General features: G+C 68.1%; 3 protein-coding genes across 3 annotated transcripts; 1 reads left to right on the plus strand and 2 right to left on the minus strand.

The window, feature by feature from the left end:
- The first annotated feature begins 2,796 nt into the window (after positions 1-2,796).
- Positions 2,797-6,039, plus strand: RNF26 (ring finger protein 26). The gene is given in 2 exon segments (XM_040534414.1): positions 2,797-3,339; positions 3,341-6,039. Coding segments are annotated over 2 exon segments (1,317 nt in total). The 5' UTR covers positions 2,797-3,012; the 3' UTR covers positions 4,331-6,039.
- Positions 6,040-10,161: 4,122 nt separating this feature from the next.
- Positions 10,162-13,741, minus strand: C1QTNF5 (C1q and TNF related 5). The gene is made up of 5 exons (XM_040534065.1): positions 13,700-13,741; positions 12,709-12,771; positions 12,536-12,624; positions 11,720-11,946; positions 10,162-11,270 (listed from the first exon to the last, which is right to left on the minus strand). Exons 1-5 carry the CDS (start codon positions 13,739-13,741, stop codon positions 10,753-10,755), a joined length of 939 nt encoding a protein of 312 aa, XP_040389999.1. The 3' UTR covers positions 10,162-10,752.
- Positions 13,742-14,076: 335 nt separating this feature from the next.
- On the minus strand, positions 14,077-18,216 carry LOC121058639 (membrane frizzled-related protein). Its single transcript, XM_040534467.1, has 13 exons — positions 17,990-18,216; positions 17,796-17,892; positions 17,429-17,557; positions 17,014-17,175; positions 16,696-16,939; positions 16,493-16,623; positions 16,263-16,388; positions 16,070-16,146; positions 15,800-15,948; positions 15,515-15,645; positions 14,924-15,058; positions 14,676-14,803; positions 14,077-14,590 (listed from the first exon to the last, which is right to left on the minus strand). Exons 1-13 carry the CDS (start codon positions 18,041-18,043, stop codon positions 14,366-14,368), a joined length of 1,788 nt encoding a protein of 595 aa, XP_040390401.1. The 5' UTR covers positions 18,044-18,216; the 3' UTR covers positions 14,077-14,365.
- Between the last annotated feature and the right edge of the window lie 352 nt (positions 18,217-18,568).

Consider the following 18,568-nt stretch of genomic DNA (forward strand, 5'->3'; position numbering starts at 1 on the left):
GATGGCTGCGGGGCACGGAGCAATCCCCTTACACCCTGCTCTGGGGGCCTGACCCCTGCCACAAGCAGGACAGACGGACAAGGACAGCTGGGACAGGCTGGTGGGGGAAACCTTACCCGGCCAGGGGGCCACCTCCGAGGCGTGGGGCAGGGGCCCCCGGTGTCCCGGGGGCAGGTGCAGCCCGGCGGGGCGTGCGGACAGCCACGTCCTGCCCTCTTGCTCGCTCACACGTGTGCAAAACCAGCCCGGGGGACGGTCCCGGCGGTGCCCGAGGCTCCTTTCCCAACCCTCCCAACCCCAAACGCACGCACGGCGGCGAGGGGAAGGCTTTGGGGCCACCAGCTCGGGGCGGCTATTTTTATAAACTGGCCTTTTCCTTCCGAAGATGCTGAGTTCATCTTCCCCCCCTCGTCGTCGTCGTCTTCGCCGGACGGAAAAAGGCCCCATTGTCTCGGAGCCAGATGGGCCGGGGCCGGGCACCCGCCCCAACAATGGGGTGGATTATAGGGCCGGCAGCCGGGGCACGGCCACGCCGAGTCCTCACCCCCTGCTAACACCGCAGACCCCGGAGGAACGGGGCGCTCATCCTGCCCCTTGCCCCACGTCAGCGTGGCGAGGATGGGGGGAAATGTCCCTGGGGGGGCCTGGAGAGGTTTAGGGGGGGCCCTTCCGCAAGGGTTTTGTGCTGCTCGGGGGTCCCCGTGGCACCCCGCTGCCCGTCCCCGAGGCACTGGGGAGGCGCCAGGCCGGCAGCACCCTGGGGAGCCGCGGGGCCGGGCAGGGATTTCTCCTCGCAGGACTTTCCCATGGACGGGGACTTGCTTTTCCCAGGGCCGCCTGGCCGGGCTCCAGCGGGCCGGAGACATCCCAGCTCCCTCCGTGGGGAGCCCCGAGCCCTCTGCGAGCACCGCGGGCAGCCCCCGGGCTCCCAAATCCACCCCCCGGGCTGCGGGGTGGGCAGGGAAATGGGACACCTGGGGACATCACCGTCGGCGGGGGCGTTATTTAGGGTGGCCGAGCTAAACCTGGGGGCAGCACGCCATGGGACCGTGCAGGATTGGGGTCAGCACCCTGCGGAGGTGCCCGGCCGGGGCTGGGATTGGGGGCACGGTGCCAGCAGCACCCACGCCCCAGCTACACCCTTCCTGCATCCCGGCAGCGCCCAAGGAAGGGGCCAGGTCCCGCTGCGGAGGTGGGGGCGGAGGGGGGGGGGCCCCGGCACCGTTTCCCTCCTCCCCAGCACCATTTCCCCCCTCCGCAGCTGCAGGCTTGGCTGCCAAACCCTTTGTCTCCCTGTTTTCCCAGTCCTCCTCCACCCCCGCAGCCCCTTGCAGCCAGGGCTCCGCACGCCCCCCGGCACGGGGTCCTGCACCCCCGGCGTGCTGAGCCCCCCGGGCACGGTGACAACGGTGACAAGCGTCCCCGGGACGCTCCGTCCCTCTGCTTCCAGATAACAGCAGCCACCAGCGCTGACGCCGGCTGCTCCGATTCCCGAAACGCAGGGCAGCTGCCCGCAGCGGTGAGCTCAGCACCGTGATGCAGCTCAGCACCGTCATGCAGCAGCGGCCCTGGGGCAGGGCAGGGTGCCAGCAGCACCCAGGTGGGGAGCACCCAAAGCCCCCGATCCTGCACCCCGAGGGTGCAAATATTGGGTGCCACAGCCCGGTTCATCGCAGGGACCCCCGGGTCGAGGAGGGGAGCGGGGTGCTGGGGTGGGCAGTGGGGTGCTGGGGGGGGGGAGCCTGCCCTGCTGCCACCGGCACAGATGGGGGGACCTGCCGGGGGGTCCCCAGCACCCCATCCCACAGAGCTTTAAGCAAAATTGGTGTTTCCACGTGAAAAAAAAAAAAAACAACTGGGTGTTTCCGACCCCCTGCACCCTCCCCAGGGGGCTGCTTTGGGACCAGATGTCCCCAAGCAAAGGGAGGCAAGGATGGGGGCACCCAAGGGTGGGGACACCCAAGGATGGGGGCACCCGGCTGCGGAGCTGCCCCCAGGGGAAATGGGGAGGGGGCCGCAGGTGCATGGGGCTCGCAGGGTCCGTCCCGCAGTGGGGAATGAATGGAGCCCGCTTGGCCCCAGCGCTCTGCCCTTTTTCTTTTCTTATTTTTTTTTTTTTTTTTGGCCAGGCAATAAGAAACCCAAACATTACCATAAATGCTCAAAGCAGCTTGGCTCCGTCACGTGGGGCACCATCCACACCCTGGTGGGGGGGTGCAGGGTGTTTTTTGGGGCCGGAACCCCAAAAACAACCAGGCTGGGAGGGGACAGACCCCCGTGGGGACGGACGGATGGACAGGGCTCTGCCACCCCAGCCAGCTCCGGGGCCTCGGGGTGCGGATGGCTTTGGGGTCATGGGATCCCCTTCCCTAAAAAGCCCCGGGGCTGCGGGCTGGGCTCGTTGTCACCACCAGGGACAGGGACACGGCGGGTGCCCAGCCTGGGGGCTGGCGGTGAGGGCAGGATCCGCTCCGTGCTGCACAAAGCAGACCCTTGGGCCCAGCCCCATGGCCTTGGGGTTACTCTGGGAGCCCTGCAGGGGACCCTTGGGTGCGGAGGGAGCGGTGCTGCCATGTCCGGCCCCGTCCCGGGCACCGCCACCGGCTGCCAGGGCTGAGACCGCCGCGCTCATCACACCAATGGGTGGCCCCACAGCCTGCCCGTTTTAACCGCCGTTGCCCCTTTAAATCCCCCCCAGTGGGAGGTGCCCAACCGCCGCCGCCATCCAATCGTAGCCGCCCCCCCTCTCCGCGTCCCACGAACCGCCCAATGGGAGGCGAGCCGAGCCCCCTCCCTCCCCTCCCATTGGCCGGCAGCGCGAGAAGATGGCGGCGCCCACAACCGGGGGGCCCGGCGGCGGTGCGGGCGACAAGATGGCGGCGCCCATAGGCGAGAGACCCCGCGGCGGCGCCGGCAACAAGATGGCGGCGCCCACCACCGGGGGGCCCGGCGGCGGTGCCTACAACAAGATGGCGGCGCCCCCGTCCCGCTGAGGCGCGGCCCTTAGCAAGCATGGCGCTGCTGCTGCTGCTGCGCGGCCTGCGCCTGGCCGTCGACGTGCTGCTGCTGCTGCTCGACCTCAACTTCTTCCTCGTCTCCTCGCTGCTCTGGCTACTGGCCGCCGTCGCCAGCTTGCCCGCAGCCTGCTGGCACGGGCTGCTGTGGGCGGCGGGCGGCTTGGCCCAGGCGGCCGCGGGGGTGCTGAGGGGGTGCTGGGCGGCCATGGAGGGGGCGAAGGCGCTGGGGCAGCTCCTGGCGCTGCGGGGCAGGGAGGCGCTGAGGCAGGGCGTCGTGGGGCTGCTGGGCTCGGGGCAGGCGGCGCTGAGGCAGGCGTGCGAGGGGGGCGGCCATCGCGGGGAGCCTGCTGGCGTACCTGGTCAACAGCGCGGTGAACATGGGGCTGCTGGGCGCGCAGAGCCTCGTCGCCCTGCTGCTGGCCCTCTGGGACGCCGTCGTCAGCCCCGCGCTGCGCCTCGCCGAGCTGCTGGCCGCCTGCCTGGCGCACGTCTCCAGCAGCGCCATCGCGCTCTCCATCCTGCTCTGGTCGCCCTGCCAGCTGGCCTGCGAGATGCTGGCCTCCTTCGCCGAGCTGCTGGTCGGGGTGTTTTTCGTCAACATTTACGGCTTGGGGCTGCTCCTCGCTATCATCGGCGTCGGCGCCGTCGTCTTCAACCCCGGGGTGCTGTGGGTGCTGACGGGCTACTTCCACGCGCTGCCCGCCTACCGCCGCCTGCGGCGGGAGGCGTGGAGGCTCTACCAGGTGGCGGTGCTGATGCTGGGCATGGCCCTCACCTCCCAGGCCTGGCGCAGGGTGGTGGACTGGAGCCTGCAGGTCACCAACTGGAGCCGAGGAGGGAGAACGACGAACCGGGACAGCGAGCGGCGAGGGGCGGCCGTGCCCCCGCCGAGACCGGCGGCGCTGGGCAGGTTGATGCTGGCCGTGGCCGGGCAAGAGGAGCAGCCGGACATGGAGCAGGTCCCACAAGCACGCCCGGCTTTGGGTCGAAGCTCTGCGGCAGGGCAGCGTCTCCAGCCTCCCAGAGAGGAGCCCGGCACCTCCCGGGGGAAAGCTCCGAGGAGAGAGCAGCTGAACGTGGCAGCTGGGGACGGCGCTCCGGACGACGACCCCTGGATGCTCCTGAAAGAACAAGAGGAACGTAAGAAATGCGTCATCTGTCAAGACCAAACAAAGACGGTGCTGCTCCTGCCCTGCAGGCACCTGTGCCTGTGCCAGGAGTGCACAGAAGTCCTCCTGCAGCAGGCCATCTACCAGCGCAACTGCCCGCTGTGCCGCCAGATGATCCTCCAGACACTCAACGTGTACTTGTGAACACCAGGGGAGGGTGGTGTGGGTTGTTTTCCCAGGAGGTCAAGGGCGCCCCTGGCTCTGCCTCTTGCCCAGACGCAGGAGGGCTCTTCCCAGGGCTGCCCCGAGCAGTTTCCAAAGAACTAAAGGGGTGTTGAAAAGCAGGAGGCTGTCAGGGGCGTCTGTCAGCCACGTTTAGTACGTGACTAGGTTGTAGCTCTCGCTAGCAAGCGCACTAGGTGATCTCTGCAGCAAGCTGAGAGAGGTTTTTGTTGTTGTTGACAACTTTTGCTGTTTCAGGGCCCGTTGCCTGAGCCTGCAGCGGTCCAAGATCCAGAGCAGAGCACAAAAAGGTGCTCTGGTCCCTCCTAGCCAAAACTAGATGGAAAGGGTAAAGGCTCAGCCCTCCTGGGAATCACTGCGACTAGTGCAAGGCAAGGGATTTTTTTTTGTTTTTCTCTTTTTTCTATTGAGATTTGGCCAAAAAACTACCTGGCAGACTGCATTTACAGCTGTTTCTTCCTTCTGCCACTAAAGCGTGGCAGCTCCCAGCGCAGGGAACAACGTGCCCCTTGTGCAAGGCTCTAGGCAAGCACGCTCCAGCTTTCCTGGCTAGATAACACACCTTCCTCCGGGCTCCCTGCACCCAGAGCTGGGTGTGCTTGCCTCTTCCCGGGGGGTGACTTTGGGAGGGAAGGGGGCTCCCAAATCCTCTGTAAGCCCCCCGAGACATTCCAGCACCAGGCACAAGCGCTGCGGACCTACAGCCCCGTGCGCAGAGTGGTACCAGGACCACAGCTAGATCTGATTAGGGCGGGTTACGCTTCTGTTTTTGTCTTGCTGCCTGTCTGAAATGTGAAACGCAGCTTGTTTTGTTACAAAGGGGCCCGCGAAGTCTCACGGGGCCATCCGCACCTCGCTGGGGAGGGCTGAGGTGCCTCATCCCAGCTCGGCCAGCCAGCACCCTTCCAAGGAATTGCTGGGCTGCAAGAGAGCCTCGCGCCGAAAAGCTTTTCCTTTTCCAGCTGCTTGCCTGGGGTCAGCCGCGCGCCAGAGCCGATTTTGGCTGGAGCCAGATTGGAAGGAGCCTCCACTCCTCGACTGCGAGCCAGGAGCCTGAGGGCGGCTGGCGTGGTCTGCTCCATCCTCCTGCTAACAAATAATCGATCGGCGATTTTAGCCAAAACAGAGGCAGCGGAGGGGCCGGGCTGGGAGACGCCTCTGCACTGCAAACCTGAGCTGTGGCGGGATGCAGTCGTGCCTGAGAGCAGCTCCGGGAGGCACTGCGGGGCTGTTTGGGTTTGCTGGGGGGCTCCCTGGGCACATCCACCTCGTTTTGGGGGGCTGCAGAGCTCCCTGCCCGAGCCCTCCCCAGACACACAGCGCCCTGCTGGCGTTCATCACCCCCAGCAGCTCCCAGCCCCTTCCCTGCGCAGCTCCGGAGGCACAGGAGTGCTGACCACGCTCCCAGCAGCAGCACAACTTCGGGGCCAGCCGATGGATCCCGGGGTGCAACGTTTCCTACAATGTTCAGGGAAGGAAGGGCACCTTCCCAGGACTGCAGTTTCTCCCTGCAAACTTTATTTTTTATTATTATTATAGCAGTCACGCTTGTTATTTTCGGGCCTGTTTGTTTGCTGCCTGTTTATAAGAAGAGAGAAAGCTTTGCCTTAAGTTTAACTGTTTGCACTACGAGCTAGGTACTGAGTGGATTAAAGTCTCCTTTACCAAAAGCTGCCTCGTCCTTGGAAGGGTTTTCCTGGGGGGCTTTGCGTTCACCCTGGGGTCAGAGGAAGCCTGTCCCTGACCCCAGCAGGCTCAGGGGTACTTGCCTGCGCCCAGAAAAAGCAGGAGCTGAATCCACAGCTGAAGACACAGCACACACAGGGTTTTGGGGGAGCCACTGGGAGCTGTTGAGCGAGGAGGAGAGAAGCCAGGGCTGCTCGCAGAGGCTCCTGCTCTCAGCTTTTCTTTCCAGGAGCAGTTCCTCTCCCTGCCGGACCGCAGGGACGCGTGCTCGGCTTCTCCAGAGCTGGAGCAGCAGGGCTGAGCCCTCCCAGCCTGGCAGGACCACTCCTCAGGATGATGAGGATGTCTAATCCCTGCTCCCCCGTGCCCTTGGCACATCCACGTCCTGCTGCTCGCGACGGAGGCTGTCGTGGAGCCCGGCTCCCCCGGGGCGGATGCAGCAGGCAGCGCAGGGGCAGCCTCGCCTCGCAGGAAGGCTGTGGCAGGCTCAGCCGCGGCGGGCTCCTGGTGAGCAGATGGATTTGCTGCGTAACGAGCTGTTCCCTGGCCACGAGCTGAGCTCTTGGCAGGCCGCTGTCTGCTCTTAAGCGCCCTCGGCTTCTCCAGGATCCTCGCAAATTGCTTGGGAAGCGTTTCAGGGCCCCGATGGGCAGAGACCCTGGGAGTTCTGGCTCGCCTTGCCTTGAACTCACCTGCCTTGGCAGGGCCACGCTGGCAGGCGAGCTGATTTTAATCGTGAGGCTCTCATGTCCTGGCTCAGAGTCACGGAGGGGGACTGCGGGGAGGCTGCAGGAGCGCAGCCCAGCCAGGCTCAGCACCAGCACGGGACTGCCGAGCCCTGCAGGGGTCTGGCTGCGGGTGGATGGCACCAGGGGAAACTGAGGCACCCTCAGCCTGCCCCAGGGATGCTGGGGACCAGGATGGGACCCGGCAGGAGATGCCCCCTGCATGGACAGGCTGTCCCAGCACACCAAAAACAGGGGACGCAGAGGCTCTGCGGCCACCCCAGCCCGCTGCGGCCGTGCTGCCGAGCGAGGACAGGACATGAAGGACACAGCCTTCCCCCGGGAGCCGTCCCGCACGCACTTGGCTCGCTCTCAGGCCGAGCGGTGAGCAATTACCGGAGGGAAATGCAACCACCTCCCGGCCATGGGCAGCCGCAGTGTCCGGAGACTGCCGTGGCACCGGGGAGCTGGCACGGGGCCTGGCTGCCCAGCAGCTGCCATGCTCACAGACCCGTCCAGGGCACAAAATTTGGGGTTTCTGGGGATGTTCCCTGCTCCGGAGCTTGCTCAGGAGCCTCGCACCTGGAGGGAGGGATGGTTTCAGCCCGTCACAGCACACAGGCCCTGAGGCAGGAGGAGCTGCTGGGTTACATTCACGAGCACTGGGGAAGGGGGGGGGGGGGGAAAGGCTGACAGCTTGCTGGAAATGAAGCCCCCCAGGCTTTGGGGAAAATCCCCGGCATCCCTTTGTCAGCGCAGCTGCAGCGCCCCGGCCCTAATGAGCTGCCAGCCCAGGGACAGCGGCCACAGCTCGTGTGACAGCGGGGAGCTGGCACGGCAGGCAGGCACAGATAAAGACCCCGGGCCGGCGGGGAGGGAGCAGGTGAGGATCAGCAGCAGAACCACGGGGGGGCTTTGGGCTGCTCCCCGGCACCAGCTTCGCTCCCTCGTTAGGGGCTCGGCACGGGGAAGCAGAGCAGAGCAGGCTGCGCAGCACCACGTCCAGCTGGGTCGGGGATGTGGCCGTGGGTGGAGGCCTCCTGCAGCCCCTTTCGGTTTCCATCTCCTCAGGGTGGGCCACCTGAGCCTGGAGGAGGTGGTTTCAGTCCTCTCGGACCTTGATTCTCCCCAGGACACGGGGTTCTCCCAATGGGATCACTGAAGAGCCCGGTGTCTGCTCTTCTGAGGTCCTGCTTTGGTCTTGTCCCATTCTCTCGGGATCCCAAGCTCCTCTGACCCATCCCTTGGGGTCTGCGACGCATCGGAGCACCGCTCCTCAGCCCCTTCAACCCGCTGGCAGCGCGCCCCAGCACCCACACATCGAGGTGGCTCCAGTTCCCAAAAGCACCAGAGCCTGGACACATGAGGAAGGCGGGCGACCCTGGCCGGACAACTCATGGCTGCCCCATCCCAACACGACTGCAGCCCCTTAGAGGGGCACAGAGCCCCCAGATTCCCCCCGTTTGTCCCCACACCACTGCATGGAGGCTCCTGATGCCCCCATGTGTGCCCGTTTCCCAGCACGGCCACAAGAGCTCACCCACGATGTCAGAGCAGGCAGCCCCTTACCTGCGTGCTGCAGGCCCCCCCTCAGCCCTGCTTTGTCCCTGCAGTCCCAAATCCCCCCCCAAACGCTTCGCTGGCCCACCCCACCCCACCCCATTGAGGTTTATCCCCCCATTTTCCCAGCTTGAAGCTCTCCTTACCCGGTCCCAGGAGGCACCAGCGCAGCCTTTGCCATCGGGGGCATTTCCCCTCCCCGCAGGTGAGGATTTGGGATCTGGTCACTGCGGGGTCTCGGGGGTGATCCTCTTGGCCTCCTCCTCACACACCGCTGTCAGGCTGAGATCTGGGGGGCTCCTGCCGGCTCTGAGCCCCCCCAGCACCGCAGGAAGAGCTGCTCCAGCACCTGCTGGGGACCCTGACCTTGGTGTGCCACCGCCACAGCTGAGGAGCCGCTCCGGGAAGAGCTGCCAGCACTTTTTTTTTTTTTTTCCTCCTTATTTATTTTTAAATAAACATTTCTGCACAAACCGCTGCCTCTGCCAGCTGCACTGCAGGACCTGTGCTCTCAGCCCGGCTCTTATATAGGGTTTACCCTCGCCCTGGCCAAAGGGGTGGTGGTCCCTCCCCAGCCCGGGCTCAGCTGGGACCGGGGCTCCGACCACTCCTTGCTCGGGGGCAGCTGGGGGTGCTCGTTAGGAGCCGCCAGAAATCAGGGCCTCCTGTGTCTCCCCTCCCCTAATCCCAATCCTTCCCTTATCCTCCTTCCCGGGCGGCGGCAGCAGCAGCCACCCTCGTGTTCCTCGGGGGTGGTGGTGGTGGGGGGTTTCCAGGGGTCCCCCCCCGACCCCACAAAGCTCCCAGCGGATCGAGAGCGTCTCCAGGGGAGCAGAGCCCAGAAGCTGCCGTGCTCAGCGCGGTGCTCAGCGCTCCCCCCGTCACGATGGGGCCCAGAGGATGCTCCCAGCCCCCCCCCCCCCACCTCCCCGCAACCTCCCCTGGCCTGGTCCCAAGGAAAAGTTATCTTCCTCCTCCCAGAATAGGCAGTTCCGACCAGCGAGCTGCCCTGTTTATCCCCGAGCGGCTCCGCTTACAGAAAAGGCCAACTTCAACCCAAACAGACGCTTCCGCCGCAGCCCAGTCCTGCTCTGGGGCTGGACGGGGAGCTGCAGGGCGGCCAGCGAGCCTTCGGCCCTGGCCCCAGTGCCTCCGCGAGCCCTCGTGGGGTGGGGACGCCCCGGGCACCACCGGGGGTGCGACCCCACGGTGGGACGCGGGGCGAGGTGCCCCCGGCCCCATATCCCCGCGTGCCCCCCAGGTCTGTAGGGCCGTGGGTTTGCTCGTCCCGCTGGGTGAAGGAGTCGCCCCCCCCCACCCCCCCACCTCCAGAAGCCCCCTCCCTGGCTCGCCCCCATCCCCGCGGGACCAATTTCGGGCAGGAATGAGGAAGCCCTTGGCTCCCCGGCTAAAAATAGGGTCCCCTCCCGGCGCCGGGTCACGGCGCTCCCACTGCATCCCGGCCTGGGGAGGGGGGGGGGGGGGTCCACAACGCGCCCTCCGCCCCCCCCCCGAGGCACCGGGGGCAGGGTGGGCTTCTCCTCCGACCTACGGGCAGCCGGGACCCGGGGGGGGGCTGCCTGGGAAATGCACCCCCCCCCCCCCCCCCGTCCCCTCCCCACGGCCAGGGCAAGGGCGCACGGAGGGAGCGCAGGGCGCAAAGCGACGCCGATGCCTCCACCTAGCGGCTCCCCGCCGGCTCTGCGCCCCTCCCGTGCCCCTGCGAGGGGCTCAGCACCACCCGCAGCCCCCCCCCCCGCGGAGGGGTCCCAACCCCCCCCCCAGGCGGCCCCCGAGGCAGGGATGCAGCAGGCACAGGCGGGGATGAGGACCCTTTTATTGCGGGGGGAGGAGGAGAGGGGCGGCCGGAGAAGGGCAGGGGACCGGGGTCACGGGCAGGGGACCGGGGTCACGGGCAGGGGACCGGAGTCACGGGCAGGGGACCGGGGTCACGGGCAGGGTGCTGCCACCCCTGGGGCAAGGCAGGGCCGTGGCAGGATGGGCCCCTCGCCGTGCCAGCGGCCAGGCAGCCCAGGCTCGCCCTGCACGCAGGGAGAAGCTGGCAGCAGGGGGGCCGGGGTGCTGAGCCCGGCCCGGTGGGGGTGCTGCGTGCCGAGGGGGCGATGGTAGGAAACGCAGGGCACGCTTTTCTTTTTTTTTTTTTTTTTTTTTTTTTTTTTTCTTCTGCAGCTCGTGCATCGTGCCCTGGAGCTGGGTGCCCAGGAAAATGCTTAAATCCTGCACAGCGCTACCAGGGGCCGCATCCTGACCAATTCAAGGCGATGCAGCAGAGCAGGGCGAGGACGCTGAGCGTCCCAGCTCCCGTTTGGCTGGACCCTGCCACCTCCCCCCCGGGGCGCCCACGGCAGGGGAAGGGGCACGCACCCCCTGTCCCCATCCCCGTCCCCGAGCTCAGGCGAAGACGGCAGAGTTGTGCCAGTAGGAGTAGACGAGGAAGCCGGTGAAGGTGCTGTCCGTCTTGACGCTGGCGTAGAAGCCGATGTAGTCCCCGACGCCCACCTGCACCCACACCTCGTCCTCGGGCTCCAGGCGGACCAGGGCGCCCCCCGAGAGCGAGGTGGGCTTGGGCCAGTTCCCGTAGTACTGGAAGAAGGAGGCGACGGACTGCCCGTTCTTCATGAGGTCGAACTGCAGGCTGGCGCGGTACACGGTGGCGTGGACGGCGAAGTAGTAGAGGCCGGGCACCTCGCAGGTGAACTTGCCCGTGGCCGGGTCGTAGTGGCCCTGCTCGTTGACCAGCACCACGTCGAAGCGGATGGGCTGGTCGGCCAGCGGCGGGCTGCGCGCCTCCGAGCGCTTGGCGCTGAACGCCGAGCGGGGGGCCACCGCGCACTCGCCCTGCGCCCCCTTCTCGCCGTGCACGCCGTCCACGCCGGGGCTGCCCGCCTCCCCGCGGGGACCCGGGGCTCCTGGGACAGGGGATGGGGACGGTGTCACCTCCGAGGCGCCGTCACAGGTCCCCCAGCCCAGCCCCAGCCCACCGGGGTTTCGGCGTCGCATGGGTATGGGGTGGTGGGTGCGCACCGTGGGCAGGGCTCTGCGTGGGGATATGGGGTGTGGGCTAAATGGGGAGCTGAAGAGACCCCCCGAGAGGGTGGGAGAACCCCCCCAGGAGCCAGGGAACGGACGAGGCACCCACATTTGGGTTCCCGAAGAGGGAGGAGGAAGGGAGAGATGGGGACGGGGGAAATGCGGCAGTGCCAGCGACGGGGAGCTGCTGACTCCTGCCGGAGCACCGGGTCCTGCAGGCAGGACCGGGGGGGGGTGGTGGTGGCAAAAAAGGGGCTCTTTTAGGGGATTTGCTCCCCGTTTGGCAACGTAGAGAGGGTCCCCCCCGGTGGGACATCTCCTTCCTTACCAGGTGGGCCCATCTCGCCCTTCTCCCCCGGCATCCCCATGGCCCCGTCCCGGCCGTCTCGTCCGTCTCTGCCTGGCAGACCCTGGCCCCCGTGCAAACCCGGGGTCCCCGGGATGCCCGGCTGCCCCGAGCACAGCCTGGGGATCTTGTTGTCTTCGATCTGCACGGAGCTGCCGACGAGCCCGAGGAGGAGGAGGAGCAGCTTCATCTCGTCTGCCGTGCAGGGGCTGGAAGGGGGCAGAGAGGCGTAAAGGCTCCGCGGACCCCGGTGCGCAGGGCTCGAAACCGGGCAGGCAACCACCCCCCTGCAGCTGCCCCCCCCGCCCCTTTTTTCCCCCCTTCACCATTTCGGCAAGCGCTCAGGGCTGGCTGCACCTGCCGCAGCATCCCCGTTGCCCACCCACAGGCCAAAACTCCCGGGGGTGCCGTGGCCAGCGGGTGGCACGGGGTGTGGGGGGGGTGGACCCCGGGGGAGACCCGCAGGAGGCGCCAGCTCCGTGCACGGGCTCTGAGCGGCCGTGCCAGCTTTGTGCCCAGATTTGGGGTGCCGGCGGGGTGCTGCAGCAGGAGGACGATGGCTCTGGCCGTGCGTGGCGGGGGCGGCAGCTCGGGGAGCTCGGGGCTGCGTCGCGGCCCTGCCCTTGGCAGCATCCCCGCGGCCGGCGGCTCCGCTCCGCTCCCGGCTGGCTCCCCGCGGCACGGCCGGCTGGGGCTGCAGCATCCCCGGCTTTATGGGACCGTGTCGGGACCACCCTGCTGCTGGGACCACCCTGGGGCCGGGACCACCCCGCTGCCCCCGGCCCTTTTTTTGGCTACCGGCACAGCCCCGCGGCCAGCGTTGGCCCTCTCTCCCCGTGGCCTTGCCCTGGCAAAGCCGCTTCTCTTCCCGCTGTTGAACGCGACGGCTGCAACGAGGAGGAAAAGGAGGAGGAAAGTGGCTCTCCTCCGTCCCGGTGCCGGAGCTGGGACCCCCGAGGGTCCCCACTCACCGCGGTGCCGCGGCTCCTGCGCTGCGGCTGGGACGGGCTGCGGCTCTTCCTGAGCTCTTCGCTCTGACGAAGGCCCTAGGAGAGGCAGCCTCTCCCCCCCCCCCCCCCTCCTCCCCACGTCTCTCCTCCCAAACTCCAAAGGAAATCACGGGCCCCGGGAGCCAAAAGCTACAAGACAAGGGGAAAAAAAGAAAAAGAATCCCCACGGTGTCGGAAGCGCGGTGAGCAGGGGGAAGGGAGAGGCGAGACAAACGGCCGGGCAGGGGGAGGAGAGGCGCGGGGGCGAAAACCACCTCTGCTGGAGGCACCCGGGCAGCGGGATGGAGGGAGGGAGACAGGAGAAAACAGCCGAGGGAAAGCGGAGCAGGAGAAAGGGCAGGCGAGGGGAGCCCAGCGAAGGCAGGCGGGCTTGGAGGAGGGAGGTGGAGCCCTCGGTGCCCCGGCTGGCAGCAGGGACAAGGCGAAGGGGGGCATCAGGGCACACGCAAGTTGGCAGTGCCACCCCAGGAGCACCCATGGGTGCTGTAGGAGCCGTCTGGGGGGCGCAGGGCAGCGAGGGGCTGAGCGGGCAGGGACGCGCCAGGCAGGTGCAGGCGGCGGCCGCGCCAGCAGGCAGGGATCCCCAGGGGACCGCGGGCACGCAGCGGTGCTGGGACCATGCCAGGCTTTTTGGGGAGCCCCCCCCCCCCCCCCGCTGCCTTTAACCCGCTCCAGCACCGGGAGCACCCAGGGGACACCACCGGGCACAGCGGGGTGGGTGACACTGGGGGCTGACCCCTCCTGGCCCGGGTGCCCAGGGCTGGGTGCTGGCAGGGGGCCGCCTGGCTCCTTGCCCCCCCCCCCCAGGTGTGACGGGGCTGTTGTTTTTGGCTAGCTGGCAGCTGGTTTGTGGCCACGGGGCGGTGCCAGGCCTGTGGCCAGCGGGGTGGCCTGGTGCCAGCACGGCCAGCGGGGCCACAGCCCTGGCTGGAGCAGGAGCTCCCTGCCGCACCGCGGGGCTGCCAGCACGAGACCCCCTCCGAGACCCATCCATCGCCTCCCCCCCCATAAACCCCCAGCCCCTGGAGGGCACACGAGCAGCCCCTGTCCCCCTGCAGCAGCGACAGCCTCCCCTGCACCCCGCTATTCCTGCCTGGACCCCCTCCTGCCCTGGCTGTCCTCCCGTGGCCCATGCCTCAGTTTCCCCAGGGGGATCTGGCAGGACCTCCCCAAACGCCCCCCCCTGCTCCATCGGGTTCCTCAGCAGCTCACGTTGTTTATTCTGCCGGCTCCGGGGGCTGGGGGACACGGGGACCCTCCGTTTGGGGGGCATTAACCCATCCGCTGCCGGGCTAGCAGCTGCCTGAGGGCTGCAGGAGAGGCTGGGGAGAGCCTGGAGATGCTGAGACACCCACGGGCGCAGCTCCAACCCATGGGCACAGACACCCCCCCCCCCCCAAATCTTTCCCCGTAGCAAGGCTGGGAAGGGGCAGCCCCTCTCCAGGGACTCGGTCCTGCGGGAAATCCCATGGCATTGGGGCACTGAGCGCCAAGAGGACGCCCTGGCCCCAGAGAAAGACACCTTGCAGCTGGGTACTTGCAACGACAGGAGGGTGGGAGGGAGGTGTGGGGCAGGAGGGGGCTCCGGGCATGCTGCTGCTCCTCTGGTGGTGCGGGCTCAGGGCTGGAAGCACTCCACGGGGTCGTTGGAGTCGGGCAGGATGTTGCAGTTGATGGGCCAGAGGATGCCGAGGAGCCCGAGGGACTGCTGGCAGCGCAGCTCGGCGGCCAGGCAGACGGCACGGCAGGGCTGCAGGACGCCCCCGTCCGGGGTGCATTTGGGCACGAAGAGGCTGCAGATGAGGAGCCGGAGGTGCTGGTAGCAGGCCAGCTCCATCAGCGTCTGCGGGACGGCGGCGGTGAGCGTGGCACGGGGCAGACGAGCCTGGCGCGGGGCAGGGCACCCGTCCCCAGCCCCTTCAGCTCACCTGGTAGTCCTGCAGCACCTCGGCGGCTCCCTCCTGGTCCGGGATGGCCAGCCAGATGTTGGGGAAGGAGGTGGCGTTGTAGCCCAGCCCCAGGCACATCTCCACCTCCACGGGCTCGCAGACAGAGCCTGCCACGGGGAGAGGTGCTGCGCTGCTTGCGGCGGCACCGGTGGGGGGACTGCTACCAGGGGGTCCCCTGGCCCTGGGTTTAGGGGGAGCGGGGTGAAATCCCCGTGGATGGCACTCACCGAAGGCTGGGTAGGACACCCCGGTGCAGTTGAGCTCGTCGGTGCCATCAGGGCAGTCGTGCCAGCCGTCACACACCGACTCCAGCGCCCGGCACTCGCCGTTGCCGCAGGAGAACTCGGCGGGGCTGCAGGTCTCTGCGGGGCAGGGGGACACGGGGACAGGGCATGGGCACGATTCTGGCTGCCACCCCTGCTGGGAGTCGGCCAGGTCCCATGCCTGCTGCTGTCTCTGCCCTCGGTCACTGGCAGGGGACGCGCAGATGAGTGGCTGCCACCTGGTAGCCGTGGGCTGAGGGTGGCCACCTCTGGGCCAGCTTAGGGGGATCCCAAATTCCCCGGGTTATCTGGGGGCAGCCCGTGGGTGATGGGTCCTGCCTGTCTGCAGCCCCTCCGGGCCCCTCCCTGTGCTTAGGATCAATACCTTTTTGGGGTAATTCAGGTGGGAATGGGCCCCAGGGGACCTGCAGCCCAAGCTCTGCCCCAAGCAGGGCCAGCTGTGGGGTGAAAGCCCTGGCTTTGTTCAGCCTTGGCCTTGAAACCCCCCCCCCCGGAGGACAGAGCGCACAGCCTGCCCCCTGCCGTGCCACCTACTCTCCGTGGCATTGCGGGCTTGGTAGGTGGCGAAGAACCCGTCGTCTGCTACTCCCTCGTCCGCCACGAAGAGCACGGTCATGACGTGGCGCGAGGAGGTCAGGGCGGGTGGCAGCTGGTGGCCGCAGAACCTGCAGGGCCACGGGGGCAAAGGATGGGGTCAGATGGGCGGCGGGGCCGGCCAGCACATCCCCAAACCCTGTTCTCTGTCAGCCCGTCCTCGCCAGCCCTCCCCGTGCCTCAGTTTCCCCAGCTGAGCCGCGGGAGGCGGATCCATCGGGGTACCTGCCCATGAGGCTGGCGGCCCCGGTGCCGGCGCTGTCGTGCACCTCCACGAAGTCGAAGCTGCAGTCCTCGTGCGGCTCCAGGCTGAAGTTGTGGAAGCGCAGGTCGACGACGTGGCCCACGGGCACCGAGATCTGCCAGAGGCACAGCTACCGGGGCAGCCGGGGACGCCGTGAAGCCGGGCAGGGGCACCCGCTCTCCCCGACGGGAGGAAGCCTTCCTCCCCACCTGCCCTCCTCCTCCTCCTCCCACCACCACCCCTCCTCTCACCTGCTGGTGCGGGTAGGGCTGGGGATGGCTCGGGGTGGAGAAATGCCCCTCCAGGGCTGTCAGCGGGCCCCCGCACTCTGGGGACACACACACCATGTGGCTGTACCCCCGTCCCCTCTCCCTACACCCCATCTCAACCCCCCCCCTCCCCCCCCCCCGGTGCTGGGGAGGGGGCTGCATGCTGCCGGCCCACCTTTGTGCTTCAGGCTGCAGTTGGCCTCGTCGCTGCGGTCCTCGCAGTCGTGGAAGCCGTCGCAGACGAAGCCCAGGTGGATGCAGAGCCCCCGGTCGCACAAGTGCTCGTCCCAGGCGCAGCTCTCTGCGGCGCGGGAGGTGGGTGTCTGGTGGCGGTGCCCTGCGCACCCCCTGCCCCAGGCCCCCCGGGGGTTTTGGGGGGGCGATCCCGCACGGGGGGGTGCTCACTCTCATCGGGGGCCACGGCACGGTAGCGGGCGCTGAAGCCCGGGGCGCCCACGCTGCCGTCGGAGACGAAGGTGACGCGCAGGAGGTTGGAGTTGGTGTTGAAGGTCGGGGGCACCACGTTGCCGCAGAACCTGGGGGCAGCAGCCAGCGGTGGCACCGCTCGCCCCCCCGGGGGCGATGCCGAACCCCTTCCCGCGTCCTACCTGGTGGTGCCCCCCCGGGCCGGGGCAGGATCCGTGCCGCCGGCCCCTTGCTCCTCGTAGAGCTCCAGGCGGTCGAAGAGGCAGGACGCGGTGCCCTCCACGCTGAACGCCTCCATCCGCAGCTGGATGGCGAGGCCGGCGGCCACCTCGATGCGCCAGACGCAGAGCGCGTGGGGCGGGTAGGGGCCGGGGTGGTTGGGGGAGCTGAAGGAGCCCTCGGGGCCCCGCAGGGTCCCACCGCAGGCTGCCCGGGGACAAACGGCACGGCGGTGAGCCAGCACCACAGGACATCACCGCGCTGGTGTGCACGGGACTCACCCGGTGGCGGCGTGCTGGCTGTAGGCAGCTGGCTCCGGGTTGGGGTGGCGGCTGTTTGGGGGGCCGGGGGGGGTCTTGGGGTGGGTGCTGCGGTGGTGGTGGCGGTGCCACGGGCGGGCAGGGCTGCGGCGGGGGAGGTGGGTGGCCGCGGGGACGTCAGCTCTGAGCCCAGGGGAAGAATTGCTGCAGGGTGGGGAGGGGGCTCGGGAAGCCCACCTAGCCCCACGTATCGGGTCCCACACTGCTTTCACCGTGTCCTGGTGAGACCCTCCGTGGTCCTGCACGTGGGGACCCCCCTTCCCGGGGAGGTGCAGAGCAGGACGGGTGTCCTCACCATGCCCCGAGCCCCCTCGGAGCCAGCTCCGTGTCCCCAGCCCCACGGACACGGCACGGCCCCCCCCAGCCCGGCACTCACGGTGGATGACGATGGCCAGCAGGAGGGCGATGAGGAAGAGGAGGACGGCGCTCATCAGGGCCACGCAGAGCCAGGTGAACCTGCAGTCGGCCCGGTACCGCCAGCCCGCCTGGCCCCACAGCTGCCGGCCTGCGGGAGGGCGAGGAGAGCGGGCAGAGCAGGGTGCTGCCGTGCCCCCACCCTGCCACCCCCTGTCCGGCTGGCCGAGCCCGGCCTCTTGTCCCCCTTGGGACCCTCTTGTCCCCCCTGGGACCCTCTTGTCCCCCCTGGGACCCCCAGGCAGCCCCACACCCCGGTGATGAGCTCCCCACGGGTGCTCCCAGTGGCCCCGTGGACACGGGCGCGCGTACAAACCCCAGGCAGGTACCGAGGACATCCCGGGGCGACGCGGGGCTGATCCTGTCCTTGTCTGGGGACGTTTCTGGGGGCTCCTCGCCCTCGAAGACGGGGTTGCAGAACTCGGTCTGCACAAAAGGCGGGCGGCACCGCGGGGATGGCGTTGTGGGGACACGCAGGTGGCCGTGGGGGACCCATCGGGCAGCTCCCCCACCCCGGCCCTACCTTGCTGTGGTCCAGAGCCTCGGGGCAAAGCGTGATTTCGGTGAAGTCCTTCATGGCAGCAGGCGGTTCCCAGCACGGTTAAAATCCTCCCTGGTGTGCCACGTCCCCGGGCACGGCCACCCGTTGTGCCACCCGCGCCCCCCCGCCTGTCCCCATGGCACACAGCAGGCAGCCTGCACCAGCTGCGCCCCGTGGAGACCCCAAAACCATGCGCGGGGAGCCCTGGGCGGCCCCGTCCCCTCCGCCGGCCCCTTCGCCCTGCCCCGTTAATCCAGCTCAGCTGAGGATGCCGAGGTCAGGCCCTGGCACCGAGATCCAGCATCTTAAAGGGGAAAGTGTGCTCGCTCGGGAGCTGGGAGCCCATCCCACAGCCTTCAGGGAGCCTGTTTTGGGGTGCACGGAGGGGCTGCTTGGTTTTCCTGGTGCCTCCAGGTGTCCCCAAAGGGTCTGTGATGGGGAGCCCGGGCTGAGCACCTCCCTCCTGCCCCCACATCTCCTTGTGCTGGATGTCTGAGCCCCAGCACCCCCATTCCCGCTGCCCCCTTAATGCCCGGGTGCCTGCCCCGTGCCTGAGCCGGG

This window comes from Cygnus olor, chromosome 22 (genome assembly GCF_009769625.2).
Source record: "Cygnus olor isolate bCygOlo1 chromosome 22, bCygOlo1.pri.v2, whole genome shotgun sequence".
Taxonomy (NCBI): Eukaryota; Metazoa; Chordata; class Aves; order Anseriformes; family Anatidae; genus Cygnus; species Cygnus olor.

Excerpts from the sequence above, each read along its gene's own strand:
- C1QTNF5 (XM_040534065.1), bottom strand. The coding sequence starts at position 13,741 with ATGGATGGGTCTCGGAGGGGGTCTCGTGCTGGCAGCCCCGCG. Across the intron at positions 11,947-12,535 it reads CTGGCCGCGGGGCTGTGCCG|CCCCTGCACGGCAGACGAGA; the intron begins GTAGCCAAAAAA and ends GCCCCCTTCCAG. Across the intron at positions 11,271-11,719 it reads GGGCGAGATGGGCCCACCTG|GAGCCCCGGGTCCCCGCGGG; the intron begins GTAAGGAAGGAG and ends CCCCTGTCCCAG.
- LOC121058639 (XM_040534467.1), bottom strand. The coding sequence starts at position 18,043 with ATGAAGGACTTCACCGAAATCACGCTTTGCCCCGAGGCTCTGGACCAC. Across the intron at positions 17,558-17,795 it reads GTCGCCCCGGGATGTCCTCG|GCCGGCAGCTGTGGGGCCAG; the intron begins GTACCTGCCTGG and ends GCCCTCCCGCAG. Across the intron at positions 17,176-17,428 it reads GCTGGCCATCGTCATCCACC|AGCTGACGTCCCCGCGGCCA; the intron begins GTGAGTGCCGGG and ends CCCTGGGCTCAG.